At 49.3% G+C, this 14,369-nt stretch overlaps 6 protein-coding genes across 6 annotated transcripts; 4 read left to right on the top strand and 2 right to left on the bottom strand.

The window, feature by feature from the left end:
- Positions 1-552: 552 nt before the first annotated feature.
- Positions 553-1,652, top strand: N7537_009204 (uncharacterized protein; the record flags this gene model as incomplete). Its single annotated transcript, XM_056900258.1, has 2 exons — positions 553-1,002; positions 1,197-1,652. 2 exons carry the CDS (start codon positions 553-555, stop codon positions 1,650-1,652), a joined length of 906 nt encoding a protein of 301 aa, XP_056748926.1.
- Positions 1,653-1,919: 267 nt separating this feature from the next.
- N7537_009203 (DUF1776 domain-containing protein) lies at positions 1,920-3,497 on the bottom strand (the record flags this gene model as incomplete). The annotated part of the gene is made up of 4 exons (XM_056900257.1): positions 3,445-3,497; positions 3,048-3,387; positions 2,821-2,984; positions 1,920-2,762 (listed from the first exon to the last, which is right to left on the bottom strand). Exons 1-4 carry the CDS (start codon positions 3,475-3,477, stop codon positions 1,920-1,922), a joined length of 1,380 nt encoding a protein of 459 aa, XP_056748925.1. The 5' UTR covers positions 3,478-3,497.
- A 763-nt stretch (positions 3,498-4,260) lies between these two features.
- N7537_009202 (metalloendopeptidase WSS1) lies at positions 4,261-5,623 on the top strand (the record flags this gene model as incomplete). The annotated part of the gene is made up of 2 exons (XM_056900256.1): positions 4,261-4,544; positions 4,597-5,623. 2 exons carry the CDS (start codon positions 4,261-4,263, stop codon positions 5,621-5,623), a joined length of 1,311 nt encoding a protein of 436 aa, XP_056748924.1.
- A 947-nt stretch (positions 5,624-6,570) lies between these two features.
- Positions 6,571-9,562, bottom strand: N7537_009201 (snoRNA-binding rRNA-processing protein DIP2; the record flags this gene model as incomplete). The annotated part of the gene is made up of 3 exons (XM_056900255.1): positions 6,571-9,172; positions 9,236-9,487; positions 9,546-9,562. 3 exons carry the CDS (start codon positions 9,560-9,562, stop codon positions 6,571-6,573), a joined length of 2,871 nt encoding a protein of 956 aa, XP_056748923.1.
- A 105-nt stretch (positions 9,563-9,667) lies between these two features.
- On the top strand, positions 9,668-11,036 carry N7537_009200 (actin-related protein 2/3 complex subunit 2; the record flags this gene model as incomplete). The annotated part of the gene is made up of 6 exons (XM_056900254.1): positions 9,668-9,798; positions 9,889-10,417; positions 10,479-10,617; positions 10,683-10,783; positions 10,858-10,906; positions 10,957-11,036. 6 exons carry the CDS (start codon positions 9,668-9,670, stop codon positions 11,034-11,036), a joined length of 1,029 nt encoding a protein of 342 aa, XP_056748922.1.
- Positions 11,037-11,955: 919 nt separating this feature from the next.
- On the top strand, positions 11,956-13,997 carry N7537_009199 (uncharacterized protein; the record flags this gene model as incomplete). The annotated part of the gene is made up of 3 exons (XM_056900253.1): positions 11,956-12,573; positions 12,636-12,863; positions 12,957-13,997. The coding sequence occupies 3 exons, from the start codon at positions 11,956-11,958 to the stop codon at positions 13,995-13,997; spliced, it is 1,887 nt and encodes a 628-aa protein (XP_056748921.1).
- Positions 13,998-14,369: the final 372 nt, after the last annotated feature.

The following is a 14,369-nucleotide window of genomic DNA, read 5'->3' as shown; positions in this document are numbered from 1 at the left end:
GGGGACTATAAGCAATGGTAAGTTATACATATATGGAAGAATAACTCCTTCATCTAGCCTATCTCAAATATTCCTATTCGTACCAAATACAATATCTCGAATATATCGGCCCAAATGCTAATCATCGAGAGAATCTTACATCCTGGTTTGCTCTCTATCAGTCCTTGGGAGCGATCCCAAGTCTCACCCGGATTTTGATTTAACGTTAGGTTCAATCACAAACCTTTAAACTCTTTTCGGTGTAGGGTCATTGCATGTGGGGACAAAATGAATTAAAGGTGAGACTGAGAGCAAAGCTGCCTGTATGACTGGCTCTGGCCTTCGTGATCGAACCGTAAAGGCGCAGAACGGCGTTGCGAGGTCACTCTATATCACGAGGGAGAAGGAGGCATTGATTACCCCAGCTCCAATTTTAGCATCTAACTGCCGACTCACTGCCCGCCTGGGCTAGTGCATGGACATCTAAACATTCTTTTTTTTTCTTGCTTGTTTGTTTGCCTCTCTGGCTTCAACTCCCCCGAGATACAACGGAACCACAAGGCACACAACAAGATGCCTCGACTCTCACTAACCACTCTCTTCGGAGTCGATCCGACTACCGATGACAAGCACCACTTCGAGACGTCTTGGATCTTATCCCCCGCCATTCTCGCCGGGCTTCGCGGTCTGTTCTCACTGTACATTTTCACCTCCATCTTCGTCTTCTGGGGCTGGTATGGCACCCACAATGACCACGCTTCGATCGGTCACTCTTTCAGCTACTTCACCTGGCTGACTTACTGGGGTATCGGCTTCTACATGCTATTCGCTGCGATCCATACGGCCTTTTATGCACGAACAGGTCACTCAGTTCTCCTCGACCGCTGGCCACGGGCCTTCCGCATACTACACAGCTTGTTGTATGTGACAATCACGACATACCCGTTTCTCGTTACAGTTGTCTTCTGGGCTATACTGTTCACTCCGCCGTGGTACAAAAAGACATTCACCGGTTGGCAAAATGTATGTATCTTCAGCTGGATCAATCCAAAACAAGAACCTGAGCATCGACATTGACACATCACAAGCTCTACACACCTCCCCCTCCCCCAAAATCCCAAACCCCCGCAACACTTCTCCATTCCGCAGATACAGAGCGAAAAAGCAAAAAGACACTTGCGAAAATCCACAGTTCAAGCTAACCCACCAATATCCAGATCTCCCAACACTGCCTAAACTCTGTCTACGCCCTACTGGAAATTATCCTCCCAGCCACAGCACCGCACCCGTTCATTGCAATCCCATTCCTAATCCTCGTGCTCTTACTCTACCTCTGCATCGCATACATCACCCATGAAACAGAAGGCTGGTACCCGTACACCTTCCTCGACGTCGGCGACCACGGACAGAAGAGCAAACGTGTAATGGGATACTGTTTCGGTATCTTGGGTGCGATTCTGGTTGTCTTCCTCCTTTCCTGGGCGCTGATTCATTTGCGCCGCCGTCTGACGGACGGTAAGATTAAGCGGGCGAGACGGGATCCGCTGTGCGCGGACGATGCTTTTGTTCGGGCGTGTGGTGGTGATGAATCGAATGAGATGAAGGGTGTACCGGTTTGGGGGAAGGTGATAGGTCGATTTTCTTCTTCTGGGGGGAATTGTCTAGGTGCGTAGGGGTGGGGATGGTGCCGCGTAACACCAATGATCGTAACAACAATGATATCCTACTGGGTAACTGCTAATCTGATAATTGTGTCGCTTTAAGACAATACCTTGGTATGTGATGGTGTGAACAATAAAATCATGCGGAACAGTGCTATTAAGAGCGAAGAGTATTTCCAATGATATTATGTACAGAAAAACATTAGTCAAAGCGAATGCTTTTGATATTAAAGATGAGAATGTCACGAAGGGAGATGTGTCAGAACATAGTACACGAGCTTAAACTCTCTCCCAGCTGGTTTCACTGCCGCTGCCACTCGGCGTCTCCGAGTTCATCCCATTTCCACTGCGGTACCCCATCATCAGCGCCACAAGTCCACTGGGAACCCAGGCCCCGATCAGGCTGTAAGACTGAGCTCCCCGGCCCACATACATCACAGACTTTTTGGACATTTTTCGGCCGAACATATCCCGCGAGGTGGGCTCCAAAGCATCCAAGATGGCGTAATGGAGGTTCCGCGCCGGAGACCCACGCACTGTGCTGGGACCAGCTGAGGCAACTGGGCGCTGCTCAACGCTGGACAGATACTGTGAGGCATAAAGGGCGCGCTGCTGTGTACTCCACGCGAGAACTTCTGTGCCTGCGATCTGATTCTGGCCATTTCGGTACGTAGGCCCTAAGTCGATATTGCCCAGCTGCAGCTCGACGACGTCGACGTTGCCTTGTTCGAGGAGACGAAGTTCCTGGCGAAGCGAGGCTGCGAAGCCTGAGATTGCTCGGGTTGCGGCAACTTCGGGTCCGGCAAATGGCGCGGAAAGGGAGGATGATATGGAGGGGTTGGCAAAGACAATAGTGCTATTATTGCTGCGGAGGGTCAGCAGGGGGAGGAATGCCTGCACTGTGAGGATAGGCGAGAGGAGGCGGGTGTTGACAGTATCGGCCCACGATGACGGCGGGATGGTTGCAACAGGGCCTGCACTATAGTTGGGTGACGGGACCACGATAAGGCCGCTCAGTATGCAGGTGTGCGGAGGCACTCCGGCGATAGGGGACTGTGGTTGAGTGATCAAGGAGCGAAGCTCTTGCAACGAGGGATGAATTTCGGACGGTGAGGAGGACGTCTATGGTACAATGTTAGTTAGGTTATACCGTATAAGAGATATACGGAACAACACTTACAGTTGTAAGGTCCAACCAGAGTGCCTTGATGTCAGCACGGTTCTCGGACTTAACGATATGCTCTTCATCCGCGGAAGAAACAATCACATATACGATATATCCTCGACGTTCCAAATCCATGGCAATAGCCCTTGTCATCGGCTCATGTGGCGATCCAGCGACGACTATGATCGCAGATTAGCATTCAGATCCTAGCGCAGATCAAATGCGAGCATTATGACACATACCAACAATCTCTTTCCTCGCGCCGTTGCTCGCCCTTCTGGCCTTTCTCCGTTTTCCGTGTAATTTCTTGTTTCCATAGTATAAGACAACGCCGGTTCCGATAAAGGCGAGCATGGCCGCTGTCCATGCGCGATTCCGAGCCATCCAGCTTTGGATCCGGTCCGTCAGGCCTTGCGATGACCGCATTCTCGGGGAAACACGAGCCGGGCGAACAGTGGGTGGTAGCCATGACTGCTGGGCCAGCGTATCCTTGATCGCGTGCGCGGCATGGTTGACTTGTCGGTCGATCGAGTCTGCGACTTCGAGGGAATACCGCCTTACGTCATGGGGTATAGACGCAAGCTAGATGAGGAAGTGTCAGCCCCGAACATATTCTTTGCCTCCTTCCATGATACTCACGTAGTCAAAAAAGAACTGGTCGTCGCTCGTCATCTTGTTTATTTGGGAAGTAGTTGGAAAGGAAAAGAAGAGCGAAAGTTCGATAAGATGGTCGCCGATAACAATCTTGGTGTTATCGGAAAAGTCACATGAGCAGCGCTTTGTATAAAACAGCCGAGGGCGGGGAGTATGAAGGACTAGTCGTGCTCTTTATGTTTTTTCTTCTTTCCTCCCAGGTCTATATGCATTTCTGTGATCAGACATAGTGATGAAATACGAAAATATAGTTTGAACAACGTGTCTATTGTATTAAGTTAGGATACTTTGAATATATATTTTGACCCAAGAGGATGCAACTGCAAACATGAGATTAAGCGAAAGTCATCGCTTCGGCAACTATGGTATTACCTAGGACAGAGCAGTTCCAATTACATTTAAAGTCGCCTCTACTACGGTTGTACATATGTACATTATTGAAAAAAATGTCATTCTGCTACAACTACGTAGAATTAAGACACGTGATCATACCGAAGCCTGAATTATTAGGCGTCAAATGCGTGCCTTGCTTGATTATCAATACCAAAAGGCCATCCATGGATGCCCCGGACTTGGATTGATTCTGGAATTTCCATCACTGGCTATGTTCCTTTGAACTGTTCCTGGATACCCGCAAGGCCATCTGTGTAATGCCATCGTTTTATCATGCTCTAATATAAAATCTTCTCGTTTAGACCCTGGCCTCAGTGGAGGCCATCCAAACGAAGACAGTAATATCTCACTCATTCGCGGCATCCTATTTTACCGTACCGTGGAAGTTCTTGATCAAAAATCTCGAAAATGCGGGAGCTAGACCCTCTGATCTCAGAATACCGCCATGAAAAGAAACGCCCCCGAGAAGAAGAGGCCTTGTTGATCCTGCGCAAGGTCGCATCGTTGGTCAAACCGATCATGCGACAGCGTGCCTGGAAAGTGGGCGCGCTCTGTGAGTTTTATCCGCAGCAGCGAAATCTGCTGGGGCTGAATGTCAACTCGGGCCAGAAGATTTGTCTTAGATTACGATATCCCTCCGATCAACGGCAATTTCTCCCCATTGAGGAGGTTTTAGATACTATGCTTCACGAGTGAGTGATTTATATCTAAATGGCCCAAAATACAAATTCTAATAAAGTTCAGACTTGCCCACAACGTGATTGGTCCCCACAACCAGCAGTTTCATGCACTGTGGAATCAACTTCGTGATGAACACGAGGAACTAGCCCGAAAAGGCTACACCGGAGAGGGCTTCTTGTCCCAAGGAAAGCGTCTGGGTGGCCAAAGAATTCCGCTGGATGAAGCTCGACGTCAGGCTCGTGCCGCTGCTGAACAGCGAAGGGTTCTTACCAAAAATTCCGGCAAAAAGCTCGGTGGCACCCGCGTGCTCCGCGGAACAGATATACGGAAGCTCCGGGCTGATGCTGCCCAGCGGCGTATTGAGGTGACTCAGGGTTGTGCTTCTGGCACAGACCGAAGCACTGAACTTGCGGAAGTGGCCTCACATGGGTTCAGAACCCAAGCCGAGGAAGATGACGCAAATGAGAGGGCTATCATGGAGGCATTCATCGAACTGATACAGGAAGAAGAAAGAGAGAAATATGAGTCGTCATATGTTCCGCCAAGTCAAGAAAACCCGGCAGGACCTCGAACAAAATTGTCACCACCACCTACTGCTTCCGCAATCCCGCCTGTTGTCTCCGAAACTCTGCCTGTACTTCAAAAAGAAGCCCCTTCATCGAACCGCAATGAAACTGTTGGTCTTACTGCCGATAATAGCTCATACGAGACACCCTGGATCTGCCCAATGTGCACTCTCGAGAACCCGTCTACCTTCTTATGTTGTGATGTTTGTGCAGCAGAACGACCACCTCCGACCAATACGCTATCCACATCTACCTCTGTCCGAAACAATATTCAACCAGTGCGTTCAGAGTCACGAAACTCGAAGAAAAGGCCATTCACTCTTGATCGAAAGGAAGAGAAGGACGCGAATCCTGGTGATCCATTTCTTTTCAAGAACCGAACACGTGCACTGGATACCCTCAAGTCCTTGGATCGGGGTGCAGATAAGAAGCCCCTTGGATGGGTTTGCACCTCGTGTAGTAGCTTTATGGAAACTCAGTGGTGGACATGTTCTTGCTGTGGGACAATGAAGCCGTCCTCTTGATCAAATCTGGAGATGTTCCACCTCACATGCTTTAAACAGGACTGAGAGAATCATGACCGTTATGAAAGTTATACCAGCATGACAATGAAAATTGATCGAATATTAAATATTGTACAATTTTAATACAAATTCAGTACCCATTACCCAGGGGTAGACTCGAGCCCCATATAAAGCTAACACGTGACTCCCATGACTAATAGAGCTCCACCTGGCCAAATTTTCTCACAAAACTCCAAACGGAACTCTTTCTTCTTCTCCAGCTCCAACCAACACCAAAGTCCAGTGTGGACTAAGACCAATGAATGAGATTGATCTTCGGTCCATGCTGGAATAATACACTAATAGGTATGTTGCACTAAACTCCTCTGACAGGACCACAAGTGAGGAAACAACAAACATCCACCAAACAGACTCTATCATGATGAGATTCGCATTAGAACCGGAATTTTAATAGGAAGAGCCGGAAGAGGTATGACAGGGGCTGAAATCCCTGTCGTCGATGCTTATATTGGTTCTCCTGAGTAGAGTCTTCGGATACTTGTTGTTTCTTTTGATTGTGGTCTTGGGAAGATCCACGTGTCGTTGCTTGGAGCAAATCACTAATGATGTCTCTTTGCAATGCAGATTCTAGATTCGTCTTCGGTGTCAACGCCTGCTTGGATTATTGCATATGGCAGAATATAATAGCTAGACCAATTGAACGAATTATTCTACTACTTGGATACACTTGGACTTGGCTTTATGAAAACCCAGCAGACAATTATCCCAGAGAAAAGATTATATTTTACTTCGAAATTGAACTATCATACATCCCTTATATTCTCTTCAACTCCCAAGGATATAAAACTTTTATATGGAAAACAAGATAGAGAAGACCTCCAAAGTAACAAGGTCGAAAATGATCATAACGCCAATAGACATGCTTGTACACAAACCTAATCCTAAACTCAGGCAACGCTAACGAACTGGCGCTTCTTGCCCGTTCCCTTGGAGGTCTGCTGCTCCTCCCAGGTAGCCTCATCAACGTAGTCCGTGGTACTCTGCTCGCGGATCTGGTTGCCGATGAACTGCAGCGCGGAAAGGTTGAAGCCCATCTCGTCCTTCTGACGGGCAAGAACCCGACGCAGAGATGCCCGAATGCTGTCAAGCATAGGACGCATCATCTTGCTGGCAACAATCTGGCGGTGGTGGGTCTTCAGGATGAAGAACAACACGCGGCAAGTGAGGGGCACGTTCCATTCGCGATCGGCCCAGATGTTGAGGAAGGTGAAGAGAGCAGAGAGCTTGGAGAATGGCAGAACCAAGAGGGCGTCTTGGAGGGCAGCTGCGGGGATCTTCTGGACGGTGTTCAGAACGTGCTGCTCGGCAGAAACGTTGTTGAGAGCCAGGTAGACTGGGTTACGATCAGGCGGGGCGGCGTTGGGGTTGGCGGCCTTGACCTTGCGCCAGTCGCGTACGACTTCCAGATCCTCAAGGCCTAATTCTAGAGCCTCCATGATCTTTTCTCCGGCCATGAGAGTGCCGGTCGTCTGCTTGCCAGCATCGACGGCCTCGGCCTTCTCGCCATCTTCACCGTCCTCCTCCTGCTCGAGGGACGCGGTGAGTGTGTTGTCGTAAGCCTCTTCCATCTCCTTCTCACGTTCTTCCTCCAGGAACAACGGCTCGTCGGTTTGTTGCCAGATGCGGATGCTCTTGTCGTGACTGGCACTGACAATGAAATCACCAGTGTGACTCATGGCAAGTGCCCAGATCTCACCGTGGTGACCAACGAGGCGCTGAATTTGCTCGAACTTGTCACCGTCCCAGTATTTGATGTTGCGGTCCTTGCTAGCACTGAAGAAGTTGTGACCGTTTCCATCCTTGTTGTGAGGAACGAATGCCACTGCCATGATGCTGTCCTCATGGGCCAAGAAAGCCTTGTGACAGTCACCAAAGTCCAAACCCCAGAGTCGAACGGTCTTATCAGCCGAGCAAGTGACAATGAGTTTGCTGTCGTAGGAAATATCCATGCTCAAGACAGGAAGCTTGTGTCCGTAAAGGTTGAGGAATAACTTCAGCGAGTCGACAAAGAAGACCTTCACGGTGTTGTCCAAGAGGGAAACTGCCAGAAGTCGTGCATCCGGAGAGAAACGAAGATTGAGGATATCATCGTTAACCTTCAGCGTCCTTGTGTGTGCCAGCTTAAGGCGGGGGGTGGTACGTTTGGTTCCCGGGATCTCCTCCTGGACAACCTGGAAATTCCAAAATTTGGCTGTCTTATCTGCGCTTCCACTGACCATAGACTTGCCATCTGGGTGCACGTTAAGTGACCACACGGGTCCGTCGTGGGCTTTGATGGTGTCGAGCAATGTTGAGGATGCGATATCAAACACCTCGAGTTCTCCGTTCTTGTTACCAACAACGACAATCTTATCACCAGGAAGGAATGCGGAACACAGGGAATATCCACACTCTAGTGTTCGTAGACAGCTCTCGGTGCGAACGTTCCAGATCTTGAGAGTGCCATTCGAAGCAGAAGCAAGCATTCGGTCGTCGGAGCTCAATGCAATCGACCGGATATCTGTTCGGTGACCAGGAATATCCACTGCCAAGCTCCGAGTATAGTCCGGATCCTCGCTGTCGGTGTTCTTCTTGTTCGCTGGCACAATGTTGTAGGCCTCAAGCTGGTTGTTTGTTGTTGCGGCGAGCAGGTTCAGACCACTTGACTTATTGGTCATCCAGTCGAAGGAACGAACCTTTCCACCAGTGCGCACGATAACATGTTGGACAAAGACTTCAGATACAGGAGCGGCGGAAACATCCTCAGGCTTGTCGTTATCCTCTTCCTGTCCGTTTTCCACGGTGCGAGCCTCCTTCTCCTTTCTTCTCTTCTTCTTCCGGGCCATACTCTTTTGTACCTCCGACTGAGAGCGAATGCGCCAAACTTCGACCGACTTGTCGGAACCGTGGAATCCAACGTAGTCTGAACGGGGGTGGAATCGGATGCCAAGTGTGCGGTCCTTCCCATGTCGGTAGAAAGTTCCTCGTTCTGTGAGGATTCGGCGACCATCGGCGCCCACCTTCTCCTTGGAAATCTCCATCATAGCCGCCTCGTCGATCGACCAGACCCTGAGTTCACCATCGTTGCCGGCCGTGATACATCCGCCCTGGTCAGGTGAAAGACCCAAGCTCCAGCACTCGCCATTTGACTGTGCCACATGTGTTTCAATGCAGTGCTGAGAGGAAAGATCCCAGACTTTGATCAATGCATCCTTTCCGGTGGTCAATAGGAATCCTGAGTGTTCATTCAATCCGGAAGCAGTAAGCAATTCTGGGGAAGGGAATAGGAATTGTAGCGATGTGATCTGGTCGGTGTGTCCGCGAAGTCTGAAAAGACCGGTTTCAGTGATCAAATCCCAGAGGATGATATCGGTATCTTTTGAACCACTGGCGAGGCGCACGCCTGCGTTGTCAAAGGCCAACTTGGTCACGGCGGATTTGTGACCGTTGAAAGAAATAATGACCGTGGCGGTGCGCGAATCCCAAAGACGAATACTTCCATCCTCGTAGCTGAGAAGCCAAATAATAGTTAGAGAAAAATCATCGCACTAGGTCACACCGGAGGACACTCACCCAACTGCGAAGATATCTTCATCTGTCATGCTCTGAGTGACCACACTAACCTGCGCTCTGCAGGCAGAATCGCGCCATCTTCCAAGAAGTTCTCCCTTTTTCACATCCCAGCACAGAACTTCCTCACTTGCGCCGACAATGGCTCGTCCGGCGCCCGTCTGGCGCGCAATGCCGGTCTGGTCATCTTTAGCCCAAACCGCATTCGAAGACGCCGAGGCGACGAGCCCGAATGTATTCGAATGCTCGAATTTACTGTGTAAGAGTTAGCGCCCAGATCATAGGATCCCAAATCACAAAAATTCGTACGTACAAGTATGATTTCACCATCGTTGAGGGTGGATGGGAAAATTTTTGGAATCTCCGATTGCTATCGATAGGACAAAATTAAATACGGGCGGTGACAGCGACCTCTACGGCTCCCCCCCACCGCCCATGACGATCACGGGCAACCTCACAACAGCCACCCACCTGCACTGCATACCATCCATTGTCCTGCCCGTCATGCTTCTCTTAGATTACCAAAATGCTTTGATTCAGTCGCTCCTTACGGAGCGTTTTTCTGGGTATGACTCGTTCCTCTTCCCGCACTGCCATCCGGCGCATTGTATACACATACCCCCGAAGCAGGCACCCGGCTAACAAGCTGAACTCAGAGCACCCCCCGCCTCCATTGACCAAGTGGTTTCCGACTTCGACGGTGTAACATTCCACCTCTCCACTCCCGAGTCTAAGACGAAGATCCTCATTTCGATCAATGTGAAGTGCTACAGGGAGCTGGTGCAATACGGAGCCCAGGAGGTGTTGGAGAGAGAATACGGTCCCTACATTGTATCTCCGGAGCCGGGATATGATTTCTCTGTACAAATCGATCTTGAAAACCTGCCCGCAGAGGAGGAGGCCCGGAATGACCTGATTATGAAGCTTGCCCTCCTGAAACGGAACGCAATGGCTGCTCCTTTCGAGAAAGCATTTGATGAATTCAACAAGCTCGCCGAGGAGGCTTCCAGATACACCTCAGAGTCAGCACCACAGGGTATCCAGGAAGGCGGTGAAGTTATGGCAATTCACTACCGTGAAGAGGAGGCCATCTATATCAAAGCCAACTGGGACCGAGTCACAGTGATCTTCAGCACCGTGTTCCGTGAAGAGACAGACCGGATCTTTGGCAAGGTCTTCCTGCAGGTTCGTAATTTGCCACAATTGGTCTGCGCATCCACGAGGAGCCCTTATTAACAGCCTATAGGAATTCGTGGATGCCCGGCGACGTGTCTTGACGCTCCAGAATGCCCCTCAAGTCCTGTTCCGTAACGACCCTCCCCTTGAGCTTGCAAATGTTCCTGGTCTGAACGCTTCTGGAGGCGAAGTTAGCTATGTCACCTTTGGTATGAATGCACAATGCGCTATCAACCTCCATTTCGTATACGTACTGACTCGACTCGACTTGCAGTTCTGTTCCCTCGACACTTGACCCCGCAGCGTCGTTATGAAAACATTTCTCATATCCAAACCTTCCGCGATTATTTCCACTACCACATCAAAGCTTCAAAGGTATGCGACTACTCTTGGTCTTGTTTACATCCATGGATGATTTCAAGACAACAATGACTAACCATACATCACAGGCCTACATCCACACTCGAATGAGGAAGAGGACAGCGGACTTCCTCCAGGGTATGAATCATCCACTTCAACAAAGTATACTTATCGCTAACTCACGACAGTGCTCAACCGAGCTCGGCCGGAGAATGAAGAACGAGAGCGCAAGACTGCTAGTGGTCGCACATTCCGAGTGCAGGGGTAGAGCCTCGAATTTCTTTGTTTGTATGAGCCAATTCAAGTCTATTGTTGATACGCATTTTCTTTGGCGACATGGTCCCTGGCAGCATCCCGAGGCCCATCTTGTAGTGTTCAAATTGCATAGTCTCAGCACTTAAACCTACCTTCAACAACTACTAAAGCCATTGTCCTTAATCAACCGAATCATGTCTCTTGACCTCTCACTTTTGAGATCTCTATGTTGACCTGTAGGCATACCATCTGCAATATTATCTATCCAGTTACCCGGAAACCCATCTGTTAAGCTACTTAGTAATATGATTAGCTACCCGTGGATAGGTGGACATGTTTACCTGCATATATACATATGTATGTACATGGCAAACAATCTGATTATCCACCTATCAAATCAGCTATCTAGGCATGTAGGTACCTGCTCAGGTGCAAGGTAGACCTAGATAGCAAGCCATCCGTACGTTTGGCTCGTTAACCGTCTCGTAACCACGTAACTGGCGCAATTGACCGTCCCATGCCCCGTTAACCATGTGATTGACCTGCCGGATCAGATATCTAACGAACCAATCACGCAAATCGTGTTGCCAGCCGCTTCCAATATTGGCGCAATGCGCGATGCCAACCGTTCTTCTTCCATTGATATTACATTGGCAAGTACTATACCTTAGCAGGTACCTCCAATGTTGATAAGACGGGATTGGTCCCTTCACTTTTTAAGTTACTGCGGTTCCTGCGTTTCCTGGTCTGGGTCGCACCTGCCAAATGTGGAGCGTTCGCTATACTTCAATTGTTAAGATGAAAGAAACGAAGATTGTAGGAATTGAAGAAATCATATAAATACCCTTATTCTTGTTTGTCCTTCTCTTCCTTCTTCCTTCTACAATAATCTCGACTTGTGAAATCTGCGATGCAAATACGTGAAATACAACATGGCACCCAAAACCGGTCTATGGGGAGCTGCTCTGTCCAAACTACGAAAGTCACAAACAGAGCCTGCCCAACCTACACGTGAGCCAACCCAGGAAAAGGTGGTCTATCCTCGTTTTAAACGCCCGGTGTCGAACGAGTCCCCCATTTATTCTGAATTCATGTTCCCACCCACTCCTCTCCCAACTCTTCCCATGGCGTCCGATTCCAATCTAAATCCTCTGGCAATGGCTTCTACCATTTCCCAGGCCCGCCTTGGTGCTCTGCGCTCAGGCAAGGACTTGGAGTTATTTTTTCAACGGGGTAAGGACTGTATTGATGCTTATGCCCAGGCCACCAAGGCTATGATGGAAGATGCTTGTGCCCGCGTCAAAGATGGAGAGGATCCTCCATATGAAGAGATTGAACAGATGAAACAACGCTTCTTCAAATACTGCCAGTCAATCGTGGAGGAAGGATTGTCCCTGATCTCAGGCGATGCTACCAGTCAGTCCCGGCAGGTCAGCGACTCGACCATGCCTTCTCTGGTCTCCTCAACTTCCGCCACGACTGAGTCTGAGCCGAAAACTCCCCTGGATTCTGGCTCGTATGGTGACAGATGGGAATTTTCTGAGGCATTGGTAAGTGGTTTGGCTCCATTATTGCTTTGACTTTTCAAGAATTTGACCCTAACCTGTAATAGCTCGCGTCTAGCGGCCAGCGCCGCCTTCGTCTCTACACCGTCAGCAGCGACGACTGGGTCATGGTCCCATCGATGCCCTCGCCCACCTCTCCAACCAAGGTTGTGGTCCCCGAGAACATGGACCCTGTGGAGGAATCAATTCATCTCGGTGTCATCGTGCGCATTTTCAGCAAGTTGTACGCTGTGTCGAAGATGATGGAGACAATCATCTTGTATTACGGTGCTGAGGTATGTCTTGAGATTACAACTTTCCTCTTGCCCCATACTTCTATCTCTTGCTTCTTGGAGATATAACTACTAACGCCGACTTTCTCCTCTTAGCCCGACAACTCCAAGACCGGCCTGCTATACTGGATCAAACGCAGCGAGAAAAACGTGCGCACCCAGAAGATGGCTGTGCTGATTGACACTGTTGAAAATCTCTATTATGCCCTCTACGCCTGCATTACGATTGAGCTGGCCAGCATTGAGCTCTGCGGTTCCTTCCGAATCGACACTAGTGCATTGCGAATCGAGCTTCCATTCCTTATGCCAGAGGCTGATCATCTCTACCGCATCGTCATAGCATTCAAGGATGTACTGGACTCTCCGGAGATTTGCGCAATCCGTCGGAAGGACGTCATTGACCACTTTCAGCAAGGATATATCAATCAGACTGTTGCAAAAAAGTCAAATCCGGATGAGGTCCCCTTTGACGCCCTCGGATATCGCCCGTTTGCGAAGAGAACTGTTTCTTACCGACACGGATCCTATTGCCAGAAATGGAAAGGACTGATTCCATGCTTCGACTCCATCTCAGCAGAGACCATGGCAAAAATGTCAGAGAAGTATTTCACCATGTATCCAGTCACTATTCTGCGTGCCGACATTCCATTTGAGGAGCTTCCATGGATCTACCCGGAAGATATTGGCATGGCTGTCTGGGACACGCATATTGTAGCGGATAACCGCTTGTCTAAGCGTGCTCAAGAGCTGGGAACAAGCATCGGAGAAGAGCGCAAGAAATCATCCGCCCCCAGTCTTTACCACCTTGTCAGACAGCGAAAGTGCATTTGCAACTCCATCTGTTCATGCTCCTTGGAGTGTACCCTAGAGGTGCAGCGCCCCTGCCCTTGTGCGGAACGCCTTGTACGCATCATGTCGACCAAGCGTGGTCTTGCATACAGAAAGAGTGGACCTACTTTCGCCGCTACTGCTTCTACTACTGCTCGCATGTTCTTCGATGGCTTAGCTCAGCTCAACCGTGATGTTAAGGCCACTGATATTACAAATGAATTGGGCAATGCTTTCGAATTGTTCTCTCTGTTGATCTCCACGGAACGCGAGATGACTCCCAGGGATGACACCCAGGCAAACCTCTAAGATCGCGGTCCTGTGACTCCCGCCACGACTTACGATTACGATTACGACAACACTTATGGTTAGGATTCACAGCTCACGAGTTCACGAGTTCTAATTCAATCTATTAACTACAACACTAATCCAAATGGAAGCAAGGATTCCCAGAACAGTGGGTATTCTGTCATCCGAATCTCATGGAAACCTTCTAAAAGGAATTCAACTTACAACTCGAAGACGACAAAAAAAAAACAGAGGAAAAAACGAAAACAACAAAAAGAAAAGGCACCACGAAAAGGAGGAAAGGTTCGTCAACCCCACAGGGAAAGTGTTCGATGAGGAGAAACCATCGAAGGGTGAATAATATCATTTGACAGCTATCGGAAACTGATCATG

This window comes from Penicillium hordei (genome assembly GCF_028827395.1).
Source record: "Penicillium hordei strain IBT 12815 chromosome Unknown utg000005l_segment0_segment0, whole genome shotgun sequence".
NCBI classification, from domain to species: Eukaryota; Fungi; Ascomycota; class Eurotiomycetes; order Eurotiales; family Aspergillaceae; genus Penicillium; species Penicillium hordei.
This window is presented reverse-complemented; position numbering and strand designations above follow the sequence as displayed.